This window comes from Dermacentor variabilis, chromosome 6 (genome assembly GCF_050947875.1).
Source record: "Dermacentor variabilis isolate Ectoservices chromosome 6, ASM5094787v1, whole genome shotgun sequence".
Classification (NCBI taxonomy): Eukaryota; Metazoa; Arthropoda; class Arachnida; order Ixodida; family Ixodidae; genus Dermacentor; species Dermacentor variabilis.
The window spans coordinates 4,991,967-5,016,785 of NC_134573.1; the positions used below are offsets into that span (position 1 = coordinate 4,991,967).

The 24,819-nt window shown below is 43.9% G+C and overlaps 1 protein-coding gene across 1 annotated transcript in view; it reads right to left on the reverse strand.

Annotated features, from left to right (window-relative positions):
* Window positions 1-9,477, reverse strand: part of LOC142584582 (uncharacterized) — a 40,388-nt gene extending 30,911 nt beyond the window's left edge. Inside the window, exon 1 of the mRNA XM_075694694.1 lies at window positions 9,066-9,477. Within this exon, the coding sequence (XP_075550809.1) occupies window positions 9,066-9,067 (2 nt within the window). The 5' untranslated portion in view covers window positions 9,068-9,477. The remainder of the gene's footprint in view (window positions 1-9,065) is intronic.
* Between the last annotated feature and the right edge of the window lie 15,342 nt (window positions 9,478-24,819).

A 24,819-nucleotide genomic window follows, 5' to 3' on the forward strand; every position in this document is an offset into this window, starting at 1 on the left:
ATAGCAAATATAGTCACTAGAGTGGAGGAAGAAATTGGCAAGTCGCCAAGTAAGGGGTGGGAATATGGTGAGCTTCTAAGTGTAGTAACGACAGAAATACGGAAAGAGAAACAACATGTTCATTGGAAAGGAAAAAAGAAACCGAAAAGCTGGTGGAACAAGGAGATACGAGAAGCGATCGCCGAACGACAGAAAGCATCTCGAGAGCACAGGCAGGCAAAGAAGGCGCAGTTGCCACAGGATGAAGTAACCAGAAAATGGGAAATATACCGGGAGAAAAAGTCTATGGTTCAAATACTGGTGCAAGCAAAATTAAAAGGTGAAAGTGAAAGTTGGTTGTCAGAAATACGTGAGAAAAAGAAGGCCGCACCTAGAATATTTTGGAATCACATAAAATTATTAGGCAGGAAGTCAACAACAATACAACAACATATCCTAGACGAAGATGAAAACAGACTGGAAGGAGAAGCAGCAATATATTACATCCAAAAAGTAACAGCCGAGTCTTTCCAAGGCAAGGACGAGGTTGTATTTGAAGAAAAAAAGAGCATGAAAGAGACCCAAGGGGGGAAGGAGCTAGTGCTTAGAAATTTAAACTGGAAGAAAGCGGAAGAGAAAATTCCTAAGCACACAGCCACAGGGCTAGACGAGGTTCCCGTTAGGCTGATAAATGAACTGGGACCAAAAAGTAAGGAAGCTCTCGTGAAAGCAGTTGAAAAAACTTTAAAAGATAGACGAATACCAGACAGTTGGCGACAAAGTAGAATGAATTTAATTTATAAAGGTAAGGGGGAGAAAGACAGAATTCACTCGTATAGACCATTGACCATTACATCGGTAATATACAGGCTAGCAATGCAGGCAATCAAATTAAAGCTTCAAGCATGGGCAGAAAATAATGGCATTTTGGGAGAGCTTCAGAATGGCTTTAGAATAGGTAGGCGTTTGGATGATAACTTGTTTGTTCTTACTCAGTGTATTGAAATATCAAAAGCAGAAAGCAGACAGTTGTATGTGGCCTTTTTGGACATTACAGGAGCATACGACAACGTAGACCGCAGCATTTTGTGGGATATTCTGGAAGGGGAAGGCTTAGGTAACGATTGTATACAGCTTTTGAGAGAGATTTACTTAGAAAATACTGTTTGCGTTGAATGGGAAGGGATGAGGAGCGCGGAGAAAGTTCATATCAACAAGGGACTGAGGCAGGGGTGCCCTTTATCCCCGCTGCTGTTTATGATGTACATGGTGAGGATGGAGAGGGCGCTAGAAGGAAGTAATATCGGGTTTAATCTCTCATACAAACAGGCAGGTACAGTAATAGAGCAGCAACTCCCAGGTTTATTTTATGCGGACGACATTGTGTTGCTCGCAAACAAGCAAAGTGATTTGCAACGTCTGGCTAATATATGTGCAACAATTTAGGTTTGAAATTTAGTGTTAGAAAATCAGGTGTTATTGTATTCAATGAAAACAGTGAACAGACAGTGGAGATACAGGGCCAAGAAATACCTCGGGTAACAGAATATAAATACCTTGGTATATGGATAAACGAAGGCAACGGATATATGGAAACACAGGAAAAAACCATAACAGTCAAGGGGAAGAGAAATGCAGCCATAATGAAGCACAGAGCGCTATGGGGATACAATAGGTACGAGGTCCTCCGAGGTATGTGGAAAGGGGTAATGGTTCCAGGACTTACTTTTGGAAATGCGGTTGTTTGCTTTAAATCAGGGGTACAATCAGGACTCGACGGGAACCAAAGGTCAGTGGGTCGCCTCGCATTGGGCGCTCACGGGAAGACTACAAATGAAGCTGTGCAAGGGGATATGGGCTGGACTAGTTTTGAAGTGAGGGAAGCTCGCAGTAAAATTGAGTATGAAGAACGGCTGAGGAATACGGAGGAAAGTAAATGGGCTGGGAGAGTGTTCAGGTATCTGTACAGGCAAAACATTGATTCACAGTGGAGGAAAAGAACTAGGAAGCTTACCAGCAAGTATGCGGCCTGTGGGGTGGGCAACACAGCAACAAAGAAGGTCAAGCGGAAAGTCAGAGAGGCTGAATTAATCTCATGGGTGGCGGCAATGGAAAAGAAACCTGCCATGAGTAACTACTTAAGGGGAAAAAACGAAATTAGGAAAGAAACCATTTATGATAACTCAAAGGGAAGCTCATTACTTTTGGAAGCGAGATCGGGATGCCTTAGAGCACGCACCTATAAAGCGAGATATAAGAAGGAAGAAGAAGCATGTGCTTGCTGCGGTAAAGCTAGGGAAACGACGGAGCATATTTTATTTGAATGTGAAGACGTCTATCCAGCGGTCGATTTAGGCACCACTGGCCTCCTTGAAGCCCTTGGGTTCAGCGGGAGCAGTGGTAAAGCAAACAGGTCCGCAATAGACATCAGTAAGAGGCGATTGGAGGATTGGTGGAAGAAAAGTAGGGAAACGACAAGGGACGGAGACGTACAAAAGCACAGTTCGCAATAGGGTATCAGAAAATTTGGACGTGGTAGTTCATAGTGTTTTTTTTTTCATTGGTTAACCTAGGTAGGATATTAGGCAGCATAGTAGCAAGAGCTTGGTGGCGCAAGCCACCGCCCCGTTCCAAAGGGGACACTCATAACATCCATCCATCCATCCGGAAACGGGGTTTTGCACAGTATGGTCGCTTTACACCTACTGGGTTCTGGCTGCTGCGCATCGATCGTACTCCCGCCAGTTAGGTTGCTGTGTGGCAAACGTAGCGCCTACATATGTTGATGAGTACATGAAAGCTCTGGGATGCGGCAGCCTCTGGCTGCCGAGTCCTCTTCCCATCTGACAACGGTGCATATGTATGTAGGCGCTACGTTTGCCACACAGCAACCAAACTGGCGGGAGCACGATCAAGGCGCAGCAGAATATATGTAGCGCTGAGTCATATCGAGTTAAGGCACACTCTGAACTGACTTTTAAGGGCATCCCAAGCGATTTTTCGTTTATTACGCCGCCGTTACCCCGAGTTGTGCCGCCGCGTTCCAGCTGTTGCATTTCGTGTGGGGCTACTGACAGAGTGCGGTTTCCAGGTGACACGATGGCCTTGACTGGAATAAACGCACACACCAAAGATTGAGTAAGCTTGAAAATATTTTATTTGCATTTTACAAGTACAACAAAAAGCACACGTCTACGGATCCACACAAACGCGGTTACATAGTCAAGAACATAGTCAAGAAATGGCTCATTAATAAGGGTAGCACAAACGCACAAGAAAGAAGACCTAAGCTACAAAACGTACAGTCGGCTGCTAAACATAATAATTTCCCTGTCACCGCGTGTCACTTTTATACAGCATCTTTAGAGCACTACCAGGCCGGGTAATTTGGCGGAAAGAACGCAACAGCTTACGGCCGTCAGCTGCCTCTTCCTTACGGGTGTCATAATTATCCTAATCTCCGCATCAATGTCGTGCAAGTCCGCATACAGGTATCTGTATCTGAACCATATGTGCCAGCTTAATACATGTGTAGTGAAATTATGATAACCACTGCGTCTTATCAAACGTATTGGTTTTGCAAATGCGCATTACAGCTGACGGAACGACATACTGTAAGTGAACGAGAAGAAAGGGGGTTAACCGAGGGTCCCGATTTTATTAGTCATATCATAAGAAGCCAACAAACATTGACACCAAGGACAACATAGGGGAAATTACTTGTGCTTAATAAATGAAAATAAATAAACGAAGAATTAATGGAAATTAAAGTGGATAAAAAAACAACTTGCCGCAGGTGGGAACCGAACCCACAGCCTTCGCATTTCGCGTGCGATGCTCTACCAATTGAGCTACCGCTGCGCTGTTTTCCCATCCACTTTCTTGGGTATTTATGTGTCCTAGTAGAACCCTGGGAGTGTTAGCCAGCGCCACCACACACAGACCTTGGCGGCGGACGTGGGACGTCCGTTTTGCCGCAGGCGTCACGAGAACGTGATCTTTTTTGGGTGAAGGCAACTGGTCAATAAACCCACATATGCTACCTGAAGGCACGCTGGCTAACACTCCCAGGGTTCTACTAGGACACATAAATACCCAAGAAAGTGGATGGGAAAACAGCGCCGCGGTAGCTCAATTGGTAGAGCATCGCACGCGAAATGCGAAGGCTGTGGGTTCGGTTCCCACCTGCGGCAAGTTGTTTTTTCATCCACTTTAATTTCGATTAATTCTTCGTTTATTTATTTTCATTTATTAAGCACAAGTAATTTCCCCTATGTTGTCCTTAGTGTCAATGTTTGTTGGCTTCTTATATATACTGTAAGTGAAGCACAAGAGAACAAGGACAAAAGGAGGATGCAACACTTGAAGAAGAAGTGAAGAATTAGTAGGCGTACAGCAAACAAGCGATGACGGAGAACACACAATGATGCATCGGGTGTTCTGTGACATCGGTTTGCGTACTTACGGTGTTATGGAGATCAACGGCATAAAAACGTACTTTCAAGCGTATTCCGTCAAGCTCCGCCGCATTCATTATGATAATCAACGCCTAAACAAAATGAGGCACTATTTTTTGCCAAGAGTAGACCTCTTTACAGCAAGTCTGTGTAATGACTCGCAGACGAAACCAGCATGCTTTCGAAAATGTTTTACCGCCGTAGTATTCGAACGCCAACGGCCAGGAAACACATCGATACCAATAGGCTGTCGGCTGTCGGTGGTTAATCAAGTACAAAAACCTTGACGCTATGACTAAAAAGCAGCTTCAACAATCAAATGAAAAAAAATCAACTGCCTATTTGCCTGAGGTAAAAAAACATCCTTAGACACCTCGATTGTTCATGTCAATGGTTTGTGTAAATTTTCAGCACGTTTAGCGCCCCTAGCAGAGAAAGCACAAATTAAAGTATTCGACCATATTACAGTAGCTCCACTTGCGCGCTTACGCTGAAACGCGCCTCGATTGATTTTTCGCCCTCTGTGACCATTTGTTGAACTTGAGAGTGTGCGGGGCCTGGCCATACTCCCCAATGCCTTCTTGGGTGACATCAGCAAGGACCAGCTTGAGGCAAGGGGTAATAGACGTCTTTACAAGCTAAATATGCATGCATGCATGCAAAGCACATTGTGTCCAAAAAGTAGGCACTTCACAAGGCCACTGGAGAAGGAACAGGTTATTAACAGTGGGCAAAGACAAGCTACTAAACACTCAACACTGTTGCCATGTAACGACCTCTGAAACAATCCCTCTTAATGAGGAAATCATCTTTGTGTATCCATCAAGAGGGCAGATGGGCAAAGCCCCTTCAGTAATGCTGCCAGCTTTAAAAGCACATTTTGCACATCTTGAATGCTTCCTTCTTAAGAATTTGCTGGGTGCAAGCATTCTACTGTCCAAAAGCTGTCACTGAGAGCACTGTTGCTTTGGTGGCAATAAAGTTCAGAAGCAATTGCAACAAACCTCCCTTCCTAGTTGGCCTGGATGCTCACCGTGCTTATGAAGCAGCACCATGAGGCAAGCAAGGTGAACTGATGCCTCCAAGCCCTTGTTCATTTATCACACTGTTCTGTTAGTAACAACCACGAGACTTGAAACCAACAAGCTCAAGTTCTCCACTCGCACGGTTACTGCGGAGGATCCATAAAAAGCACAAAAACAGAAAACTCAAGGGAAAGGATAAAGCACCATTTAACACTTAGTATTGCTACAGCCCACCCCCTTCTTTTATTTTGTCTGGTCGTGCTACATCTCGTTACTATAGATAGGCATGTACTTAGGTGATGTTCCCAATCAGTGTCCAATTTTTATATACACTATGTGCTGGTTCAAAAAAGTTCGAAACACTGCAATGGAAGCTTCAAGTAGAAAAGGTGCCAGGAAGAAAAAAAAAAGCTGTGCTGCAACCATCTCGGCAACATCTTGTCCCTTTAATAAAAATTGTGCTTCCATATTAACTTGAGCCCTCCAGATTAAAGTACCAGTGCACTTATGAACAATGAATCAATTCTCAAAGAGCATGTGCAGTCCAGCCAAAAGCAGGGGCAAGAATGCACATTGCGCTCCTCCTATATTGAAGGTGAATAACACGTACCATAATGGCGAATGTGCTTTAGTAAGCTTCCCTGCAATATGAATTTGTAATGTACAAAGAATTGTCAATGAAGCTTACCACGAGCACAGATGCACTTGCAAATTATATCACAATTGAAGATAATGAGCAAACCTATGTGCCCTTTCCACTCTTAGTATGCTTTACTGCACGATGCTCATTTACACCCCTGTATTGCGGTGTAGCAAGCTACAAAAGAAACTTTGCATAATTAGGCTTTTTAGGATTATCTTTCTCACAATACACTAATATTTCGCGGTGAAGCCTAAGCAATGTACTGCGGTGAAGCATACTAAAAGTGAAAAGGGGCAAGAGTTCTTTAATCATACACTCGCGAACCCTCCGCTTCTCAGGTCGCCTAAGTGGACATACTATGCTGGCTGATAGCGGCCCCCTCCCACTTTTAGTATGCTTCACCGCGTAACTAAAATGTACTGCGGCGAACAAGCCGTACATTTGTATTGAGTGAATAAACAAATGGTTTTTACAACAGTACAGAAATAAACGCGCACCATGCATCAGTCTACCCCACGGAAGAGCGTCGCAACATACGGTAGCTGATTCACACAGACCGTGTAGCCCACTTATCAGTCGTAAAGGGTATTATGGGTAATTCAAAATTTCAGACACACATGTGTTTATGTTTACGTTCGCACTCCTTGCGTAATAAGACTCCCAGAACTACCACAATAGAAAGTAATTTACAACACACAAATGATTAAAGAACACAGAGATATGTCTCGTTTTCAACTCGGCCGTCATGCAAATGACATATAGCGCGGAAAAACGTGAACATGCTGTGTGTTAGCGTCGTTAACTTTATACTACGCAAGGAGCTAGCACACCACAGTCTCGCGACAGCCGCTACTGATACCAAGACGTAAGGGTAACACTGAACTTAGTGTCACCAATGCCTCCTTTACTAGATGCCAGCCGCGTTGTCCGTAAACTCGGTTCCTGGCCCTCTCCCTTTTCTCTCCTCCGCGAAATAAAGCCCCTAAAACTCCGTAAAGTAGTGCCACTCTCCTCCTCCGCCTTCACTCTTCCTCGTTTCTCCTCTCTTTCACGCTCCCTCCTCGACCATGGCGCCGCCTACGATGCTCGAGCGCAGCAGACGACCTTTCGCAGAGTGAATGCACGCATAGCAAGGCAGTGCTCTTTAGGCGTTCACGTTGGCTTTCCAGCACCGCGTAACTTCGTGTACAGCATAGAATTTCTAGTCGGATGCTTGTACAACTTCGGTAACGGCAGCTTTTGTTTCATTTTTTGATAACTATTTCTTAAAAAAGTATCTGAGGGAGTGTTAACGCTGTGCGTTGACGACTGCGAATGTATCGCGTGCCCTACAATTAAGTACGCAACATTTGTCAAGGGCGTGTCGCAAGATCTTGTTGCGAATGGTTGTAAATAACAAGTTTACCATCGAATGACAACCTCTTGGCTTCCAGCAAGCCCTCAGCCTAAAGAATCCGCGCCGCCCTTACCATGTGAATTCGCGGCGCGTATGAGCTATGACGTACAAAGGCTGACGGAGATCATTGCTCTGGAGGTTCGAAAGTGTATTACAAGCTACAGTGCCGCCAACGTGCGTGCTTGCCAATCTAAGCGCGCGCAAAGCCTCAGAGGTGGGCGCTGGTGCTATTATGATTCTCGTGTCTCAACGCCGACAGAAATACCGCGGCCGATCATCGAGTCGGGACTGTTCGTACACAAGAAAATAAAATGAGTTTTTAGCATTCGTGCGCGAAGCGGGAGCGCGATAACAATGCTTGACTCAATCTCAAACAAGACCACTGTGGTCTTCAGTAATTTTTTCAGGTTAATGACTTATCACGAATAAGACTTCATCGTGCGTTGGTTCGTCCGTTTACTAAGTGACGTACTTGTCGCGAACCGAGTTGCACTGAGGTGCATGCATTCAGGACGGTTGCACTCCCTTCGAAGTAACATTTGCGAGACATGACTTTATTAGTGAAGTCATGATCGCGCAAAGAATCCCCCCGCCATGACGCGGCCGAAATTGCGGCAAGTAAAATGAAGTTTTATCCATAGGTTAAAATGATATGAAACGGCATTCGAGTTGCAAGTTAACAGTTTATTTTCACATAGATGCATTACAGATTTGCCTTTGCTGTCACAAGTCCGTGTGCACCATTTATTGTCCCATTGCGTAAATAAACGCACCAGCCTTAGAGTCCTACAGCAAGCGCGTCTCAATTAGGCATAATGACTGTAGCAACTAATAGTGGCATAGACGAGCAAGCGAACTAGTATATAAGCGCGCGAACTAAACGAGCGTGCGAACGAACGAGCAAACTACTAAGCACGAACGACGACTAAACCAGCCAGGAAACGGGCGGGCGACCGCACGTTTTCTTTGCGAGTGCCCCACCGCCGCATCTTAAGCTTCGCACACTTTAAAGCTCACGCGAATTAGCACATACGTCTCAATTACCTATGATGCGGTCGCTTGACGACGAACGCACCGAGTAACACGGTTTCGGGAGAGCAGGCACGCTATTCATCGGTGCCTCTGTATCGCAAATCCACCGGGCGACCGCCAACGAGGAACACGAACAAATGTGGCAAACAAAGCTAGTCTATCTAAAGAAGGCTAGTAAGTAACCACAAAAGGCAGAGAGTTGCTCCCCTGAGGCGCTTTCATGATCGAGACTGAAATTTTATCAAGAGGACTGCACTGAATCTTAAAAATTTCGCAATCACGTTATCGTACGCAACCTCGCGTGCCCGCGAACTCAAGCCGGTTGGCGTTCAAAACGATTAAGCGCACCGAATATGACTAACACGACCACGTAGTGCGCATATAAGGCAAGCAGACGTTGCGTAAAAATCATCTTAAAGCGTGCGTACAAATGACAACATGCACAGTGAACTGTGCAATATCTACTACGTTATTGCCCGCAGCACAATACGCAAGCCTGGCACATACAATACTCTGAGAGAGCCACAACTTACATCACATAGTCGCGCGGAGGAAGTTGGTCGGAAGTTCTCTCTCCCGATTCGGTGAAGCCATGTCTTTCTTCTTAACGCGTTGCGCTTACCGGACCGTATCGCGAACATATTCTTGCCTTTGCTAAAACTGTATTGGCATCCAAACGCGCAGCAGGTCATGGTAACAGAAAATGACGTGAAGCGACGTCGCACTTGCAACAAAACATCCTTCAAGGCGTTCACAAGATCAAAACAACACATAATAGGAACGGAAGGAATGCCGCCAACAAGCGCCGCTTCTCGAGCAAAGATGGCACTGAAGCGCGACTGTAAACAAACGAAGCCGGCGCAAGGGGCCACGTGATGCCATTAGGCGAATAGCCACGCGGCGTCGGCTTCGGCCAGAGCGCTGGAGGAGGAGGCGGCGTTCTTCAAAGCGTGGCACTACTTTACGAAGTTTAAGGGGTTTTACCGCGAAAAGGCAACGAGCGCCACTGGTGGCGGGCGTCTGCAACCTAGATCACGTGAGGCGGCCTCTGAGATTACCAAGGCGTCTGTTGCCATCTCGGAGGCCTGCGATAACGCTCGCTAACAGACGCCCGCGCATATAAAGCGCCGGCGGAGCATTCAGCCGCGGCTGCCACATCCGCCGGAAGTTGAAAAGGCAACGAGCGCCGCCTCACGGAATTTATGCTGAACTAACTTCAACTAAGGGAACCGCCGCCGCAATGGGAAAGCGAGCAACGCGGCTGGCATCTAGTAAAGGAGGCATTGGTGTCACACATTACTTCCCCACTCTCTTTTGGCTTCTGGATTGGATTGGCGCGGCTCGCTACGTGCTTGCGCGCGCTTTTTCGAGCGCAGATTGATGCGCGCCTGGTTGCTGCACTAGGTATTTACACCATCACTTTTTCGAGCGCAGATTGGTGTGCATCTGGTTTTTGCACTAGGCTTTTATACGATCGCTTGTCGCTGCTTTGGGCCGCCGTTCCTGCGACCCGGTCGCAGGAGTGGAAAGGGGGGGGGGGGAGGTAAGCGTTATAGTGCCCTGGTCGTTCGAACGCTTAGGGCCCGAAAGCGTTGCGTGCGTCTATTTGTCGTACAAAAATCCCTCACGTGACCTGATCCTAGGTGCCTAGGGACAGCATCGTTTAGGGATTTTTGAGAAGGCGCGATGCTGGCGCCGACCGACGCCGTGTCGTGTTCGTCCTCGGCGTGATCGTTCTCTGGACCGCGCATTGTTCAACATTGCTCATGTGATCGTGCGTGCTTGCTTGTGTGGTGGTTGTAGGTTCTGTGTTACTTGGCGGAAAGCCATGAGTAGTGGCGGTGCGGCAGTGCGGCTTTGGCCTCGGTGAGCTCTGGAACTACAGAATCTGCGTTGTGTGACCCCTGCTTTCTTGAGAACCCGGCGGTGGTGACAATTGAAATATCGAAGTGGCCTAGCGCCTCGGCAAAAAGTTCTGCGAACCGCGATGTGGCGTCGCCGTGTCCGACTTTGCTTAACGGACATCGAGGGATGTGCTGCTCGTTGCAAGTCATGTAAATGCAACTGCGTCGACCGCCCACTGTTCAGCGCTGAATGTGTGTTTGGTGCGCTGTGCTTGAAACGAGTGGTGCAGCCTGGCAGCGGGGGTAGCGGAGGAGCAGAGTGGCTTAGGGTTTGCTCGTTCACAGACATGTGCTCCCGTCTTGGTCTCATTAGCGGCTGTCGCGGGACTGCGGTGTGCTAGCTCCTTGCCTAGTATAAAGTTTACGACGCTAACACACAGCATGTTCACGTTTTTCCGCGCTATATGTCATTTGCATGACGGCCGAGTTGAAAACGAGACATATAGTGTTCTTTGCGTTTGTGTGTTGTAAATTACGTTCTATTGTGGAAGTTCTGGGAGTCTTATTACGCAAGGAGTGCGAACGTAAACATAAACACATATGTGTCTCTGAAATTTTGAATTACCCATAATACCTTTTACGACTGATAAGTGGCCTACACGGCCTGTGTGAATCAGCTACCGTATGTTGCGACGCTCTTCCGTGTGGTAGACTGATGCATGGTGCGCGTTTATTTCTGTACTGTTGTAAAAACCATTTGTTTATTCACTCAATACAAATGTACGGCTTATTCGCCGCAGTACATTTTAGTTACGCGGTGAAGCATACTATAAGTGGGAGGGGGCCGCTGTCAGCCAGCATAGTATGTCCACTTAGGCGATCTGAGAGGCGGCGGGTGCGCGAGTGTATAATTAAAGAACTCTTATTATGTCCAGTGACAGTGGAGATCATTAACTGTAGCACCAAAGTAGTGGACCACTACTAGAAAGGCATGTAGTATGCCCATCTCAATTCTTGTGCTTATGCCAGTCTTCTTTTTTACAGCAATAGCTGCTATGGGCGAACTCCCCTGGTTGTTCTGATGTTACTGGTGTTGTCACTGGAATTCCCGAATTTCTTGCTAGAATATTGCAAAAAAAGTTCTCATTGTGCTGCGAGGATTCAAACATATGATTAGAAGAGTAGCAGTCCACAATTCTACATTTCAGCCACTCTGCTGAAGATTCAGTCGCGGTGAATACTGATCCCGGAGAGCATGATCTAGCCAACAGGTGCCATGATTGGCTAACACCTGCTCAATGTCTGCGTACTGTATATAGAGCTCGCATTCACACCTTCAAGCTCTTACACATCACCTTCCCACTTGTGAAGGCAGTCCTATGTTAAATTTTCTTCTTACATGTAATGACAATGATTGGGTGCACCTGCTTCATTAATCTTCTAGTGCTTGGCTTCTCAGATTTACCGGATAGAGCTGTTGGTGTCTTGTTTTCCTCAAGCAAAGCGCAAGACCTTGCAATGGCTAGCCCAAATATAGATTTGAGAAAACCAAAACGAATTCACCAGTAAGAAGCTGAAGGGTTGTTTTGGTGTAGATCAGTGGCTAAGTCCGGATATGAAAGAGGAGGAAGAAAAGCCTAGTCTTTCCACGTTAACACTGTGAGGCACAACTCCCACAAATAAATACGACTCTTATTTTACTTTAAGGAGATTACCGACTTGCATTGGCAAGTGTTCACTTCAACAAACACTGCATGAAGTAAGCCTCCTGTGCATATTTCACCAGCTACTGCATCATTGTTTCCTATTATGAGTGAAACTGCAATTTTCTTTATGCTACAAGTTGCCCAATTTTGTGTTTTGCAGTAGGATGTTAGCAGTGCTATTAAGGCACTTAAAACTCATGAATTGTAGTAGAGAGAAAAAAAAGTAAGAAAGCAGTGGCTTTTTGTGCGTAGACTATGCATACACCTGGTGCTCTTATGGTCATTTTTTCTCTATCCGCTAAACCATTCTAAACAAGAAAAGTTTATACACAATTAGTTTATACACAGACCACAACTAAACCACAGGTATCGTTGGTAAGCAAAGTATACTTGTTCGGTGACATTTTCTGCAGCCCTGCTATTGGGCTTTCCTTCCTTCCTTTTCAGCTGTGCAGGTTCATTAAGAAGTGATGATAGTTTGACAATTTTAATCGTTGAAAGACTTAGCGAAACCTTTTTTCTTGGTTTCAGACTCTGCACATTGCATTTTAAGGCGTGTTTTCTGTGTTTGTTGCTTTTTCTTTATGGGTAGGGCATGTCAACATTTTTTACACCATTTCAAGTATGTGGTGCCATAGACTGTTCTTAGACGGAGTCTTGCCCTTTCATTCTGTACAATTTGATGTCGGTTTTTTGTGTCCAAGGCCGTTTTACAGTGCGATTGTAGTATTTTGCTAAGTTTTGCCTCTGTCACCCAAGCTTGAAAGATTGCTACCCACTGCTGGTGGCATGACACATGTGACATTTCTTTTTCAATAAAAGGAAGTCTGTCACTTATCCTGTGCACTGGTTGTCTTTTGTCTCTTTGAATTGAAATTTGTTGCCTATATTTGCTCTTTTGTTGCATTTCAGATTAGGAATGGCTATCATAATTGACATTTAACCATACTGTACACAATGTGGATGATATGTAATTGCAATATATGGCCACCATAATTATAATAGAAGTTAATATAGTGCCTTTGCATGGTGGTGCAGCCATGAATTGTGGCTATAAGGTACCAGCACTGCAGATAGCACTGCTTGTGCAGAATATAGTTCAACTCTACTACTTTCAAACATCATTGTTTTTATCTGCATTTGGATGGCTCCAGTTTCAATGAACGACACACATCTGGTGGAAGAGTGCCTTGCACCTGCAGTTGGGCCCAATTAATAGCCAAATTTCTGCCCGTTTTCATGTTATTAGCATATTAGTAAAGGCAGTTGTTGTTATAGTAGCCTGTTTGCCCAGTGTAGAAGCCACTGCAGGGTGTCAGGATCTCGTACACATCTTCAGCTTTGCAGGGGACACAGCATCTGGCACATAGTTTGTCACAGGCCATGTATTCATGGCAAGTTGAGTTCACTCACTAGCAAAGGGAGAACCAAGCTTATTGGATATGAAATAAACCGCCTGTATACTCAGTAGCCTTTTTCATTTCGTGTGACATATGTGGTTATAGCGACCCTTGTTTTAAGCACTTCTTGTCCAGCAGCAGTCATTTGCTTTTGAAACACTCAGGATAGCTTTCAGCAAGCTGGACAGGAATAACACTGAAAAACCAGCAGATGTTAATTCTCGCACTTATCATGCGAAGCTTCGTACGGTATGATGAGGGCATAAATAAATGAGGGTGTTCCTCAAGGCCTTGTGGCACATGTGACAAGTTTGGAGCAACATGATGTATAGCACTTTTTTGATTGCATGCTATAGGTTTAGCAGGTGTGGCCATGGTTGAAGTGCAGTGCAAGGTCAAGAAAACAGATATCTATGAGCAGCACCCTGGTAAAGGAGACTGTGGGAAAACTAGTGGGAAGCCTGTTGAACATCTGGTTGACCCATTTGCTGGCTCCATCAGGCAAAGTATGATAAAGAGAAGGAAGTCATCAACACATCAGAAGGTTTTTACATATAAACACTGCGCTAAGGTAATAACATGCCAACAAGTCTTAGTGCGCAGGATATGCACGACCAACTACAGGTGCCTTCTGTTCGGACATTGCTCATTGTAACTAACAAAGATGGAGTGGACAAAAAAAGAACAACAGCTCCATTAATTTGGTTTCACTGGGATCAACAGTGTTTTGTAAGTGTACATTGCCATACTCCCCAATGCCTTCTTGGGTGACATCAGCAAGGACCAGCTTGAGGCAAGGGGTAATGGACGTCTTTACAAGCTAAAAATGCATGCATGTATGGAGAGCACATTTTGTCCAATAAGTAGGCACTTCACCGGTGCACTGGAGAAGGAACAGGTTATTAACAGTGGACAAAGACAAGCTACTAAACACCCAACACTGTTGCCATGTAACGATCTCTGAAACAATCCCTCTTACAGAGGAAATCATCTTTGTGTATCCATAAAGAGGGCAGATGGGCAAAGCCCCTTCAGTAATGCTGCCAGCTTCAAACGCCCATTTTGCACATCCTGAATGCTTCCTTCTCAAGACTTTGCTGGGTGCAAGCATTCTACTGTCCAAAAGCTGTCATTGAGAGCACTGTTGGTTTGGTGGCAATAAAGTTCAGAAGCAATTGCAACAATCCTCCCTTCCTAGTTGGCCTGGATGCTCATGGTGCTTATGAAGCAGCACCACGAGGCAAGCAAGGTGAACGGATGCCTCCAAGCCCTTGTTCATTTATCACACTGTTCTGTTAGTAACAACCACGAGACTTGAAACCAACAAGCTCAAGTTCTCCACTCGCACGGTTACTGCGGAGGATCCATAAAAAGCACAAAAACAGAAAACTCAAGGGAAAGGATAAAGCACCATTTAACACTTAGTATTGCTACAGCCCACCCCCTTCTTTTATTTTGTCTGGTCGTGCTACATCTTTTTACTATAGATAGGCATGAACTTAGGTGATGTTCCCAATCAGTGTCCAATTTTTATATACACTATGTGCTGGTTCAAAGAGATTCGAAACACTGCAATGGAAGCTTCAAGTATAAAAGGTGCCCGGAAGAAAAAAAAAACGCTGTGCTGCAACGATCTAGGCAACATCTTGTCCCTTTAATAAAAATTGTGCTTCCATATTAACTTGAGCCCTCCAGTTTAGACTAAAGTACCAGTGCACCTATGAACAATGAATCAATTCTCAAAGAGCATGTGCAGTCCAGACAAAAGCAGGGGCAAGAATCCGCATTGCGCTCTTGCATTGAAGGTGAATAACACATACCATAATGGCAAATGTGCTTTAGTAAGCTTCCCTGCAATATGAATTTGTAATGTACAAAGAATTGTCAATGAAGCTTACCACGAGCACAGATGCACTTGCAAATTATATCACAATTGAAGATAATGAGCAAACCTATGTGCCCTTTCCACTCTTAGTATGCTTTACTGCACAATGCTTATTTACACCCATGTATTGCGGTGTAGCAAGCTACAAAAGAAACTTTGCATAATTAGGCTTTTTAGGATCATCTTTCTCGCAACACACTAATATTTCGCGGTGAAGCCTAAGCAATGTACTGCGGTGAAGCATACTAAAAGTGAAAAGCGGCAAGAGTTCTTTAATCATACACTCGCGAACCCTCCGCCTCTCAAGTCGCCTAAGTGGAGATACTATGCTGGCTGATAGCGGCCCCCTCCCACTTCTTAGTATGCTTCACCGCGTACCTAAAATGTACTGCGGCGAAGAAGCCGTACATTTGTATTGAGTGAATAAACAAATGGTTTTTACAACAGTACAGAAATAAACGCGCACCATGCATCAGTCTACCACACGGAAGAGCGTCGCAACATACGGTAGCTGATTCACACAGGCCGTGTAGGCCACTTATCAGTCGTAAAAGGTATTATGGGTAATTCAAAATTTCAGAGACACATATGTGTTTATGTTTACGTTCGCACTCCTTGCGTAATAAGACTCCCAGAACTTCCACAATAGAAAGTAATTTACAACACACAAACGCAAAGAACACTATATGTCTCGTTTTCAACTCGGCCGTCATGCAAATGACATATAGCGCGGAAAAACGTGAACATGCTGTGTGTTAGCGTCGTAAACTTTATACTAGGCAAGGAGCATAGCACACCGCAGTCCCGCGACAGCCGCTAATGAGACCAAGACGGGAGCACATGTCTGTGAACGAGCAAACCCTAAGCCACTCTGCTCCTCCGCTACCCCCGCTGCCAGGCTGCACCACTCGTTTCAAGCACAGCGCACCAAACACACATTCAGCGCTGAACAGTGGGCGGTCGACGCAGTTGCATTTACATGACTTGCAACGAGCAGCACATCCCTCGATGTCCGTTAAGCAAAGTCGGACACGGCGACGCCACATCGTGGTTCGCTGAACTTCGCTGCCGAGGCGCTAGGCCACTTCGATATATCAATCGTCACCACCGCCGGGTTCTCTAGAAAGCACGGGTCACACAACGCAGATTCTGTACTGCCAGAGTTCATCGAGGCCAAAGCCGCACTGCGGCACCGCCACTACTCACGTCTTTCCGCCAAGTAACACAGAACCTACAACCAACACACAAGCAACGCACGTACTGTACAATCACATGAGCAATGTTGAACAACGCGCGGTCCAGAGAACGATCAGGCCGAGGACGAACACGCCACGGCGTCGCTCGGCGCCAGCATCGCGCCTTCTCAAAAATCCCTAAACAAATGCTGTCCCTAGGTCACACAATGCAGATTCTGTAGTTCCAGAGCTCACCGAGGCCAAAGCCGCACTGCCGCACCGCCACTACTCACGGCTTTCCGCCAAGTAACACAGAACCTACAACCACCACACTAGCAACGCACGCACGATCACATGAGCAATGCTGAACAATGCGCGGTCCAGAGAACGATCACGCCGAGGACGAACACGACACGGCGTCGCTCGGCGCCAGCATCGCGCCTTCTCAAAAATCCCTAAACGATGCTGTCCCTAGGCACCTAGGAACAGGTCACGTGAGGGATTTTTTACGACAAATAGACGCACGCGAAAGCGTTAGGTTCACCCAAATAGACGCTGAATAATAGTTTGGCTTGGCTCCGTATATTATTTTTAAATAGGTGGCGCTAAAGCGATGAACGCGACGATCGAGCCCTGAATCGGTACGTGCTTCCGTTCTGCCCGTGCGGTGTTCGCCTGTGTCCGTGGCTGTGGAAAAGTGATTGTAGCTGTTTGATGTCGTTAAATGTGAGAGCTCGTGGCGAAGTGATTGAGTATGACCGTAGTAGTTCTGCCCATGTAGTGTTTTGCGGACTTCACCTGTGCCTGCGACTGATCGTGTTGCCCAATAGCTTTGTGGAAAGCGACGCTGTTTGTGTGGATGTCATCGCAGCGTTTGCCAGCTCCTGGGTGGCCCGTGTGCCAGTTAGGCGTTGCCCAGTAACTTTGTGGAAGTTGATGTACCTTGTGTGGATTTCGTTGCCGCTTATGACTGCCTTAATTATAGGTGGTGACGCTGCCTATTGAAGCGCGTCCGAGCGCGAGAAACTTCGCGGATTTTTTTGTAAACAACGTGGACGTCTCGAAATGTTAGCTAGAAATCAACCAGCAGCAAGCCAAGTCTTTATTTTGTGGTTTTTCGAGCTTATGCTCATGCGAGCAGCAGAAGGACAAAAGGACCGTTACATTATAATGTCAGTTCCATAAAATCAGCTTTGCCGCAATACAGTCATGTTAGGCGGTGAAGCATACGTAATGTATTGCGGTAAAGTATATGAAAACGTAGGCAGGGACCACTGCGTTACTGGGGCGATTTTCTTGTATTATGGTCATGGCCGTGCGCGAACAAGGAAAAATCACGGTCGAAGCGCATGGCACAAACCTTGCCAATGCTTCAATTGGAAAAAGAAAGAAAACGAATTGGAGTGGGTGATGCCAAAAACAAAGCCTTGACTTTTGTATTATCAAAGCAGTTCCGAGAATAGTCAATCATATTCCAAGCTCCTGCATTATTTATGATTGTTTAAAGTATATTCATATATTGTGCACCAGCCTTAGCACCAATTCTAATGTACTTTAATGATGTAAGTTTAATAACACGTGGCAAATATATAATTTGTGCTGTATGGTATTGTGCTCTTTGTAAGCTGCTGCTTTCATGTGGTAATGTGTACATTGGCTGGAAGACTTGATGCATCCTCCTTATAGAACTCATTGAAAGGTGAACCACCTGTCAAGCCATCATTGTTCTTGTTGTACACCAGATTTCACAAACATGGGGATAGTTATGATACAGAAAGAGTAGCTGAGGTTTAATATATCCAGATGCATGCACAGGAGTGCGGGTGTCGACCATCTATCTCTCTAACTCAGGTTGAATGTGCCTACATGAGTAACATGTAACACTTGTTGGGTGTCTGGTTTCTTTTATTGTTAGCTTAGTTTGTGTTTTTTCTCCCATTTGTAGGTTTTAGTGAGTGTCAATTGCTGTGTATGTATATAATTGCTTCCAGAGTGGCTTTCTTGTTGCTAATAAATTTAGAGAAAACAGCGTTCTTCATTTTGTGCATCAGACAGCAAGTGAGCATGTTTCAAAGGATGTTGGATTTTGTTGCCATAAGCAACAAAAAGGCATAAGCATATAGACTGCTTGTTGGAGGTACTCTTTATAGCATTAAGGATATTATCATGCTGATAACTCTGTGCACAATAATTAGAAAGATCACATCATGTCTGACATGTCTTCTTGCCACCATGAAATCTTGTCAGATGCATAACATGGGACATACACCACAGATCTTGGCCAGCCATTCTCATTTGCGATCTCGACCTCCTACCTCTGAGCAGACTGGTCCAAGAGACCAAACATGCAACTTTTATCTGATTAAATACAGTGTATGTTGCGCAAAATTAGATGTCAGGTGTTATTGTTGACACAGATACATATCTGTGAGCCTCATAAACTAATGTCAAAAGCTAGAGAATAATACCCATGAAATGCACTCTTGGTAGGATGGCAGGACCATTCTCTTGCAGAGCTAAATAACAACCATGCAGCAGTATCATGATATCAAGCTGAACAATAATTTACTCCAACAATAGTTTCCTTCGTGGAACATTGCACTGATAGTCTTGAAATACAATACCCATTGCTAACAGAAGGCCTTCCAAATTATGCATGACAGGAGGGCATATTTTAGGAAGCAAGAATGAAAACGGAGCCGGTTAACTATGAAAGTTGTGAATGCAACTCTGCAGAAGTTAGAAAAATGAACCAAACGGAATAGTTTAAAAGTAAGTGGTTTAGAGCCAAAAGGCCGTTTTATTCCATGCCAGAAAAGCAAACAGAGGTTGAAATGCTTTCCACATGCATACCTTCAAGGTGCATGTACAGGGTCTGTCCTGAGAGTAATGTCAGTAAGGCGATTAAAAATCATTTATTGAATTTGTTGTTACAAAAAGTTTTAAGATCTTCAAAATACCCTCCTTTTGCGTCAATACATCGGCTCCAGCGAGACTTCCACCTCTTGAATGCGTTGTGGTAGTCCTCCTCCGGATTGGCCTTTAATGCTGTGGTGCTAGCTGCTTTAATCACGTCCGCTGTTCTAAAATGATTGCCTTTCAGGGGTGTTTTGAGGCATGGAAACAGAAAAAGGTCGGGGGGGAGCCAAGCCCGGGCTGTACGGGGGCTGGGGAATCGTTGGCCCCACTGCATTAACCAGGTAGTCGGTGACGATGAAGGCACTGTGGGCCAGCACATTATTGTGGTGCAACTTCCAGTTGTGTGCAATGTCCGGCCGGATATGTTGAACCCTGCATTTCAGTCTTTCAACGACATCAACATAATATTTGGAGTTCACAGTGGTTCCAGGTTCTTCAAACTCATGATGAACCAGTTCGTGGATGTCAAAAAAAAAAAAAACAATGAGCATGATCTTGATCTTTGATTTGCTCATCCTGGCTTTCTTCTGGGGAGGGGACGAGTGTGTGTGCCACTCAGATGATTGCCTTTTGGTCTCCAGGTCATATTCAAATACCCAAGTCTCGTCTTCTGTAATGACGTTGTCCAAGAATTTTTGCTCACATTTGCACATGTTGAGATTTTCTTGGCATGTTTCAACGCGGCGTGACTTTTCGTTGTCAGTGAGCACTTTTGGAACCATTTTTGTGCACGCCTTCCGCATGCCGATATCGTTTGTAACAATTTCATGAACTTGAGTTTTCGAAATGTTTAACATGTTGGCCATTAAACGAACACTTAATTGTTGGTCTGAGTTCACAGTTCCCTCGCTCGTGTCACATTGTCAGTTGTAGTGGTCGTGGATGGCCATCAAGCGCAGTCCTTGTCATCGCCCTCTTCCCGGCCTTCCAAAAGGCCTTGTGCCACCGAAACACTTGCCGATCTGACAAGACATGTTCTTTATAAGCAGTCTTGAGCATAGTAATAGTTTCCGCAGCGGTATTGCCAAGTTTCACACAAAACTTGATCGCAAATCTTTGTTCTAATGAGCACTGCATTTTCACTTGCACAAGAATAAAAAACAGCTCTCACGGACGGGCCCGTCCGACACTCTCCGATGTTCGGAGCACACTGACTGACGGACCGCTGCTTAGCTGGATTCCGTCACTACTAGTTTCAACCAGTTAGACTGCTCTGACATACAGTCACATCACAATAAATTTACTGACATTACTTTCAGGACAGACCCTGTATGTGGTGATAGACAAGCTTTTTAGATATAAATGTTGGGAACCTGGATGGAGGTGAGGGACATGTACAGTAAAAACAAGACGTATAAGGTCAAAAATTAATTCTTTTAGTCAGAAATTGGGCAGTGGTGTCTGGCTTCTCTTGTTCCCTGGCCCTGGATGGTGAACACAAAGTTACACACACATATATATATATATATATATATATATATATATATATATATATATATATATATATATATATATATATATATATATATAATTTCGTACAATCAAGCATAGAATCATTGCCTTGTACCTGAGCTAACGTAGGGGGCAGAAACTTGGAGGTTTCTTGGAGACAAAAAAGGGCATTGTGTTGTCATGTTGGAAAGCACTTTTCCGGAGGAGGGTGTGTCAGCCACTGACATAAATTTTAATGAAATTTATACCAATATAGCTGACATAAAATGTTGAGCTGTCACGAAGTTGAATCAGTTTATTTAATCAGTAATATTTTAATTTATGTTGACCAGAAAATAATCAAAACCTGAGTGGGCTTGCTCTTAAGATTTTCAGATACGTGGATGATTATTTGTTTTTCATGAGCAAATGATAACTTTCGCAGAGCTGTCATCGAAGTACTGAAGCTATTTAGGGAACAATAGCAAGGTTTCAACTTCACTTTAGAAGTTCCAGAAAAAAAATGTGCTGCAACTTCTTATGTCAGGCTTACTTTTATGTGGGATCACGTATGCTGGGGATACCAGTCGAGAACTTCTAAGCTCCTTCTTGGTTATAGGTCTAGCCATTCAAAACTTATTAAGTACAGTATTGCCACTCACGCAATTAGAGATGCCCCAACCAAGAGCTATCCTCACCTTATCCTTGAAAGTGTAAGGAATCTGGTGACAAGGCTTAATGAGGCAGGTTATTCAGTTTCAGTGGTTTTTTTATCTTGAAGCACGTTAATTAAGAAACTTAAGGTGCGACCAGGGTGGAAGAAGCTTAAGGAGCAAGAGCGGAACAAAGTTGCCATTATCCCTTCTATTAATTGTCGCACAGGCAGAAAAAGGTGGCTTCTAAGTTCCAGGAGAGGATTGGGTTTTCATTTAAAGATAAGCTGAACGGAATATGTGAAGCAATAAACAAGCACATTCTTCACAGCGGGTGTCTGAGCAGGGAGGACTGCAAAGTGAAATATAGCACACAGTTTGTCTCTTGCACACGAAATGTTGTTTATTCGATTCCTTTTTCTTGAAGCCTACAAAATATATATCAGTCAGACTGGAAGGTGCTTAAACATTCGACTAAGGAAGTACCATGGTTTTTTTAAGGGTTTTTGCGCATACACACCTTTCTGTGCATTGTTGCAGCATTGGGCATCATCCAGTTTTTGAAAGTACTATTCTGCTGTTCACACACTGTGAAAAGCTCTCACATGAATTAATGGAGGCTTATCACATTAGAAAGAAAGGCTCACTATGTGTTATCCAGCCATCCATCTCGTTGCAAGATAGCGAGGTTGCCGTGTTAGATCTTAAGTAAAGCCACTGAGTAGCATTGTGCCTTAGTAATTGTTTTTTTACATTTATTAATCAGCCGTGACATGTCTGTTGCCGTCAAAACATGTGCATTCGGTGATGTGAAGGTTGTTTTGGTATGTATCTGCATATGCTAGGGGGCCGGGTGTTGGTCACGTGATGTGTGTTATATATTGGTTGTTTTCTTTCGATAAGCTTCATTTGATAGTGCTGTATCCTGTCCCATTCTATTACTTTTGTCGGCATCTGTTATGCAGTAGCTGCCATGAAGCTTCAACAACTTGCCCAATTTTCTATCGTATGGAGCATTAGAGTTACGGAATGGATGCCATGGTATATATATATATATATATATATATATATATATATGCGTGTGTGTGTGTGTGTGTGTGTGTGTGTGTGTGTGTGTGTGTGTGTGTGTGTGTGTGTGTGTGTGTTTCTGTAAAGGTAAAATGGTGGTAAGGTGGGGTGGTAAAAGTAAAATGAAGAGATTTTCACATCATGACTAGTCCTTTTAACACATTTACCTACAAAATTAAACACTCTGTGTTAATTAAGCACCTTGTACATAGGTATTCATATTACTAATAATCTTTCAATGCAAATGCATATAAACTTTTTGAGTAATGCTAATAACTGAACACATGGCTTTTTGTGCTGCAGGTTTTCTTGGGACTCCTGCTTCCCTTAAACTTATACTGTATAATATGCTTGTAAGATCAAAACAGGAGTATGCTTCATCAATCCGGGATATACCTACAAAAAACACAACTCTCATATTTAGTTGAAGCCATACAAAACCAACCTGTACATTTTATTGTAGCTGCTTATTCCCACACCGCAAGCATATCAACAATTAAATCTTGCCTTGATTGGCTAGGCAACAAGAAAACTTACCTGTTTATTTCACAAATTCTGAATTGAAACATGTTTTTATTACCTCCTTGTAGCTCATTGATATATATGTGTGTGCGTGTGTGTTTTCTGAGGCTGCCTTTTACAGGAATAGTAAAGATTGGTTTGGCAAGTTGGCACCTGTACCTTGAGGTTGTAGTTCATTCTCAATGAGATACAAGGAGGTAATAACATATGTTTCAATTGAGAATTTCTGAAATAAATGGGTAAGTTTTTTTGTTGACAAGCCTGGCCAATCAAGGCAAGTTTTAATTGTTGATATGCTTGCGGTATGGGAATAAGCAGCTACAATAAAATGTACAGGTTGGTTTTGTATGGCTTCAACTAAATATGAGAGTTGTGTTTTTTGTCGGTGTATCCCGGATTGATGAAGCATACTCCAGTTTTGATCTTGCAAGCATATTATACGGTATAAGTTTAAGGGAGGCAGGAGTCCAAGAAAACTTGCAGCAAAAAAAGCCATGTGTTCAGTTATTAGCATTAGTCAAAAAAGTTGATATGCATTTACACTGAAATATCACTAGCAAAAAATCTGGTAGGGCAACCTAATAAAAATTATATCAGTTTTTTTCTATTGCATTATGAAACGATACAACTGATACACTGATAAAATTACTTTTAGTTCTATACCGGATGTATCTGTGCTATTCTGCTTGTACAAGTCTACTAGTGTATTCTTTTTATTAGTGTAATAGTGTATTCATATTAGTTTGCCAGATCTATAGTCTATCAGTATCTATGTGTGTTGTATAGGTGTAATGTGCTTCAAGGAGAAGCAAGCTTCCTCATTTGCCCAAAAAATGAGTCAGAAATAATGCATTTATATTATCAGAAAAGACAATACATATAAATCAAATATGAAGCCCAGGATTCAGAAAGGAAAGATTGTTAGAACAAATATACACCATACAAACAGCTTAAAAAGAATAAAAATGTGATCACATTTAAAAGAGAAAAGTTGTTTAAATTGGTTCACAACAAAATTTGCCTCTTTAAACAGGAGGTTATTGGCAATCAAGCCACCGAATTGGTTCACACGTACACCACAAAGATTATTAGACTTCACAATCTGGAAAGCTAGTGAATGGAAGTGGTGGGTTCTTCATTATTCATTACCATGTCTTCATGGCTTTTTGCCAGATAAGCATGTCAGACATTCCAGTTTGCTTGTGGAGTGTGTCTATATACTTCTACTAGACACCGTCACTTCAGATGACCATAATGAGATCATCTGATCTTCTCTCGGAATTTGTTGTGAGAGCACAGTCTTTGTTTGGATTGGGTGCAATGACATACAATGTACACCAAATCATGCATCTTCCTAAAAGTGCGGCTAAACTAGGACCTCATTGGTCGTATTCTTCATTTGTATTTGAAGGCGGAAATAAACTTCTTGTGAAATTGGTCAGCGGAGCTAATAATGTTCCTTTACAAATATTGGAATGTTATGTACTTGCTCGAAAGTTACAGGCAGCTAAAGCTAGTTTAAATCTTTCACCAGAAGCAGTGAGTTTTTTTGGTGTACAGGAGAGGAGAGCTGGTCAGCAGACAGTTTTGTTAGGCACTGAAAAGCTGTGCCTGAACTTCGATGAAAGTGAAAAACAGGTTGTAGTCCACAACTGTGGCTGTGACTCAACAAGAGTCACTGAAT